We start from the raw sequence: 6,217 nt of genomic DNA, 5'->3' as shown, positions 1-6,217 counted from the left end.
GAGAGAGAGAGAGAGAGAGAGAGAGAGAGAGAGAGAGAGAGAGATATTAAACAATTGAAAGATTAAAAATAATTAATACAAAAAGTAATTAACAGAAAAATAATCAAGATTAATAGGATCTTGAAAAACTAATTTTCATTGGAAACATGGAAGTTTACATTTTGCATCAACCTTCTAAATTCATTATCTTTCTTTTTTCTTTTTACCTTGTCCCCTCTGTCCTAGCCCCCTTTGTACTAGATCCCAGTACTTTTTACCTCTTTGCACTAATCCCCCTCTTGGAACGCGTTGCTGCTGAGGATGCTGCTGCTGTTGCAGCGGTTGATTTCCGCTTACTCGATGCGCCTGTTGCTGAACTGTGGATACATTATTGGACACAGACATAGACGTCGGTCCGTTGTTTGCAGGATGTAACGGCGATCTGTCGTCCACACGTAGATTCGTCAGAGGCGGCTGCAAGGAAAAGGAAATTTATCCAGTCTCTTTCTCTGCTGCTGCGAGTCATGACGCTACACGAGACGCAACTCACCGGAGACATCGACAACTTGGGAGCCTGTGGGCTAGTAGCCCCAGTAGCGGCGCTCGAGAAAGACTTGACCAAATTAGCATACGTCTTGGGCCCGCTGCTGTTGACGGTGGTGCTGGACACCTGATGCTCGGCTTCGGTCTCTTGTACGGATGCAACAAATGTTTCTGCCTCAGTCGGCTCGCTCCTCTCCTCCGTCTGAGCCTGCGGCTCGTTCTCGCTCTGCTGTTGCTCGCCATTGCTCAGCTCTGCCTCCTGCACGAACTGCGATTGAGCGGTCGGCTCGGCAATGTACGGGTGTTGCTGCGCCGGAGGCGGTGGCGGCGGTTGCTGCTGCTGCTGCTGCTGCGGTGCTTGTTGATTGATCACTTCCTCATGCACCGTTCCGTTCAGCACTTGCTGTATCACCGGATGAACCTGACGACAAAAATGGAACATTATAACTATTATTATACTATGATCCATGTGACGACCGCGGCGTAGAGAAATGTACGCTGTTCAGTAAGCAAAAATGAATGAAAAGACTCCGAGTTCGAATTCAACCTAGAACGCCGCTGATTTTCTTGGACGGATTTTAATCGAATGCCACCTCTTCTCCGAGGCAACCACTGAAAGTATTTAATATTTCTGTTCTTTGGGGTCTCCCGATTAGCGATTGGGAAGTAAGCTGACAACTTACAGAAAACCAAATGTCTTGGAAACTCAAGAAAAATCTTTCATTGAAGGCATAAAATTGGAGATGATTTGAGTTGGATTATAAATAGATCATTAGATAGATGGGACAAATTAAACAACTGAATTCTTTCCGAATTTAAATTCACAGAAAAAGAATAAATTGTTATAATATAAGCTGTTTACCAACCTTAAACAACAGTTAATTTTCTAACTATATCATGTTTGTTGTACTAACATGTGGCTGGGGTGGCGCAGCATAATACATTGGCTGCTGTTGCTGAAGCGGGGGTTGCTGCGTCGGCATGAGAGGCGGTTGAGCTTGCTCGGCCGCTTGAGTTGGAGCCGACAGCTGCTGCACCTGAGTCTGATGCTCGTCTTCATCAGGCTCGGACCGGCCGATCTCCTCGACCTCTCTCTCGCCGCTCTCGCCGCTATCGCCGCCACTCACGTCGGCTTCGTCCTCATCCGGAAATATCAGGTCTTGGTAGCGGAAGATGTCATTGTGCACGTAGTAGGTCTTGGGTGCTTGCACGGCCAGCACAAAGGTCTGGGTGAATCGACGCATTGGTTGCCCAGCGTTAGACAATTCACCGGATACCTGTGTAACAATCAAAGATAAGTGAGCAATTTATCAAAATGTGCTTGTTTGAATAATCTCAAGCAAACGTAAATATGGTTTGAAAAGTGAATTGCGCTATACTGAAACTAAAAAGGTAACAAATGCTATGAAGAGATGCATTAAGTATCCCAATGCACATTTAAAATTCTGCGACCACATTCTGTTAAGAAATAAAATACAATTGGGAGTTTTTGGTGGAAGAAAGACTTAAGTTGACTTAAGTTTTCATATAAAAATGTCACATTAAAATTTTTGTACAGCTTTTGGTTTAGCTCTTTTATGGTACGTGAAAGAAAACAACTTCGGTCGACTTAAGTCGCTCTTCCACCAAACTCCTCATTTGTGGTCATATCGTTTCCTTATATAAAGTCGACATAATTCACCTGGACAACAACGCCATTTTCCAGAGTAAGTTGAGAATCGACCTGGCTTATTTTGGCATGGCAATCGCGAAAGTTCAGCTGTTGAATCTTCTGGTGTATTTGTTTCTGACCGATCGCCGGGGTACACTCTCGATTAGAATCCAATCCGCCGTGCACGAAGGAAGAATGCTGATTGTAGAACCTAATCGTAAAATTCCTGACGATTACTACGGTGCGTAAAATATTCAGGGTTGGGTAAGTTATCTTTTTTTTTAAACTAACTTAAGTTAAAGTTAACAGCCTTGAAAATCTAACTTAGTTAAGATACAAGTTAACCCATAATGTAATTAATTGAATTAAAAGTTAAGTTAATAATACAAAAAATTAAAAAGTTAAAAGTTAAATGTTTTATTTGTACATAAAATCTCAGAGACTTACGATCACGTAAATTGCATTGAATTTTGCGACTAACAATTGGACAATTACACGGAATGTCGCCCATTTCGTATGTCAACAATTTCACGTGCGTTAGAGAATCAAAACCCCATATAATGGCTGTGCTAAATTCATTACCAGCGCTGAAGATCTATGATGTACACAGTAGATTTTAGAGCTGGCGGTGAATTTTGGAACACAGACTGTTAATCTAGGCAGACGCACGGCATCTCGCGACGCCTTCGTTTATGGCATGGCTAACTTTAAGGCCCGGTTTTTCATTTTCTGGTTAATTGTTAACCAGAGGTTGGTCGATTCTCTGCCTCTTCTCAGATAATAGCATAGAAAAGGATGCAGAGTCGACTAACTTCTAGTTAATTGTTAACCACAAGTTAGTCGACTCTCTATCTTACTTTATATTATTATCTAAACAGAGACAGAGTCGACTAAACCTCTGGTTAACAATCAACCAGAAAATGAAACGCCGGGCCGAAGAGAGAGGTAAATTAAAAGTTAAAAGTTACCGATAAAATGTAACTAAATTCAGTTAAAAGCTAACAGTCTATAATGTAGCTAAGTTAAGTTAAAATTATTCGAATGTTTAACATTTTAACTTAACTTTTATCTTTTTAACTAGGCACCACCCAACCCTGAAAATATTCCTTAACGGAGAATAACACGCGGCCCCGAGTTCGGTTTCGCTCTATACGCGTGTGATTAAAGTTTCTAAAGCCTCGTGTCCGAGCTCTAGTTCCGAGAAATGTGTAGTCAATCAACTTTTCCGTAAGAATAATCAAGCTTTTTAGTCGACATTAACCGGCCAGTGTTTTAATATCGGCGAGACGCCCGCCTAGAGAGAAGGAAAGTCCAGGTTGAAACATTGGCTGAGGTAATATCTTTCGCGATAAATTTTCTGTATTAAAACACTGGCCGGTTAGAGTCGACTAAAAAAGCTTGATTATTGTTATCAATTACTGGCAACTTAAAGAGATTTCCGTGCTTTCCGTAAGAGTTGACGATTCTTGGATCTTGGACCCGAGGCTCAAGGGGCTGCGACACAAGCCCGTCAACGCGCACGACTAACGCGACGCGTTTTACACAGTTGAAAAAAACCCCAAATATTATGAAGGGAAACATTGGAGGAGACTCGTGTACAGCAGTTTAACAAATTAATACGTCTTGAATACAAACTTGCTCCACAGCTGATAGGTAATCTATGGGTTACAGATAAAGGCGTGAAAAAAGTCTTAGATAAGCTTAGATAACTCACCTGTGGAGATGGGCAGGCGCCTGATTCAGCAACGTGTAATACTGTCGGACGAACTCGCGACCGACGCTCTGTGGAGAGGGAGATGCCTCCATGACCATCTTCTTACGCTTTTTAACTTCTAGAATATTCCTTTGCTGGGAACAGCAAACTAAACGTTCAAATGTAAAATCTTAAAATTATTAAGGCAGATATCTGAAACAAAGGAAACAACGCATTCGTTAGGGATGTAAAATTGCGGATCCACGGGAAAATTGTTTTAAATTTCCGCGGGGCATCGATGCGGTTTACAGATGCTTACAGATGCGTTATGAGGTAACAATATGATACTCCACAAAATAATTCAACGCGCGCTGAATTATTCTACGAGGTACAGTGCCATTTATAAATCCATTATTATCAATTATAATTCACATCGTGCGAACTGTTTGAACAAAATCACGGAACGCGGTCACAATGAACGGCCAGACGGAAGCGGTTTCCATCGTGCGCATAAATATCGAGTGACGAATAGGTTGACGGAATTAATTCAGCAACGTCACGTGCCGTTGTTATTAATTTTAATTCACAAAACCGTGCAAATGGTTTCGAACAAAATGACGGTGAATACGTGGTCCCGCCACGACGAAACGGCCACGGACGGAGGGGCAGCTTCCAACGCGCGCACGAAACTTGGAGAGACGGAAAGAGTTGAAATTTCTTCGGCGTAGGCCGAAGAAATTTCGTAGGCCGCGCGTGACTTCACACAAAAATGGACATGGTCAAAGGCGGGGAGTAGCCAGGCGGCCGTTTTTGGCAGACATTTTGAGAATGCACTAAATACCTGCGCGCATCATTAAACGTGCTCCGTGCACGGATACTCGACGGCGCGTTAACAGCTCAACGATTCCGCTTGGTATTTTACAATTCCACCTCTAATCGGATTTTAAATTAAGCCGGCTGATTTATTCAATACGCGCGCCGCTGCGCCACCGAATTGTTTGCGCACGACGAAAAGTTTAGCGCGCGCGCGCGCGCGCGCTCTCTCTCGCCACGCGGGGCTCGCGCGACCCTCGCGTCGGAGGTGCACGCGGTCGTTTTTTTTCTCCGTGCGCGTATCGTCCACGAGAGGAGGAGGGCGGGGGGGGGATGCCCTCGGCCCTGAATCTCCGTGGCGAGAGATCGGGACTCCGGAGAGGACCTGTCTCGTCGCGCGACGCGCAAATGATAATCGCAGCTCGGCACGGAGCACGCGGCCCCGAGCACAAAGGGGCAGGCGACGCGCGTAGCTTCGGCTCGGCGCATGGCAAAATTTTCGCGTGCCACCACCTCTCCGGTGCTCTCTCGCTCTCCTCTCCTCTCCCCCTAACCCCGCGGGCTCTCTTTCTTTGTCCCTCTTCCTCCGCGAGCCCGAGCGCGCTGGACGTTCTCGGCGTACCTTGACGAGCACGTGTCTCAACCCCGAACGGCAGAATCCGCTTCCTCGTCCTCGTCGCGCGGGACAGGGCTGAGAAAAGGGACGAGGAGCTAATCGTGAGGCACGAGGGAGGCGAGCATGCCGATGAGAGCGCGGATGCGAGGGAAGGAGAGGGGGAGAGGGGAAGGGAGAGAGAGAGAGAGAGAGAGAAAGAGAGCGCGGTCGCGCCCGGTCGCTCGCACAAGCATGGCGATGTTTCTCGATGCCCCGCACGGGAGCACACGCCAACGCGGACGGGCGGATCGCGGCGGCGCGGGGCCGGGATCCCCGGACGGAGACGGGCACGTCTCGGCGGAGCAACGCGATCCCCCAAGCTCGCGGAGGCGTGCGTGCGCTGCGTGCGCGCGTCCTGGCGTGCCTCTCGTGCTCCTCGAGGGAGCGAGGGAGCGAGCGAGCGAGCGATCACCTCGACGGACGGGCGAGCGCGGACGACGGCAACAATAGAGCGGAAGGGGGAGGAGGAGGAGGAGGAGGATGATGGCTTACCTGATTCGGGCGCTCTCGCGTGCGGCACGGGGAGACGCAGGTCTCTCGGGGGGGCACCTCGGCACGACCGGCAGCGACTGCTTTAGCGCGCGGGAGAGAAGCCGACGGTCTACGAGGGTCGGTGGGTACCTCGAGCGAACGTGCGGACGCCGCAGACACAGGGAGCCCGCGGTTCGTGGTATCAATTATAAAAACAGTTCGCGGTTTTCGTACGTATCGTGGGTAACGCGGCTTACTTGGTACTGTGTATATGTGTGTAGCGATATCGGCGGCACTGTGTCAGCAAATGCGCGCAGAGTAGCGCCAGAGGAACTGGCGACACACGGAGGCGTCGTTCGGACACAGACGGGGGGGCGCATCGGTCCGGCGGCACCGGAAGCACCCGAGCGCG

At 47.9% G+C, this 6,217-nt stretch overlaps 1 protein-coding gene across 3 annotated transcripts in view; it reads right to left on the bottom strand.

Annotated features, from left to right (window-relative positions):
* Positions 1-6,217, bottom strand: part of LOC105569873 (ras GTPase-activating protein-binding protein 2) — a 9,434-nt gene extending 3,217 nt beyond the window's left edge. The window contains exons 1-6 of one of the 3 annotated variants that reach the window (XM_012026660.1): positions 5,827-6,217; positions 3,888-4,079; positions 2,204-2,384; positions 1,437-1,799; positions 530-943; positions 207-453 (exon numbers count right to left, since the gene is read on the bottom strand). In XM_012026660.1, the coding sequence (XP_011882050.1) occupies positions 207-453; positions 530-943; positions 1,437-1,799; positions 2,204-2,384; positions 3,888-3,985 (1,303 nt within the window). In that variant the 5' untranslated portion in view covers positions 3,986-4,079; positions 5,827-6,217. The remainder of the gene's footprint in view (positions 1-206; positions 454-529; positions 944-1,436; positions 1,800-2,203; positions 2,385-3,887; positions 4,080-5,826) is intronic. The other 2 variants (XM_012026661.1, XM_012026662.1) reach the window with 2 other exon arrangements.

Source organism: Vollenhovia emeryi, unplaced genomic scaffold, assembly GCF_000949405.1.
Source record: "Vollenhovia emeryi isolate VEMERY1.0 unplaced genomic scaffold, V.emery_V1.0 DF939122.1, whole genome shotgun sequence".
Lineage (NCBI taxonomy): Eukaryota > Metazoa > Arthropoda > Insecta > Hymenoptera > Formicidae > Vollenhovia > Vollenhovia emeryi.
Note: the sequence above shows the minus strand (reverse complement) of the source record. Positions and strands in the feature narration are given on the sequence as shown.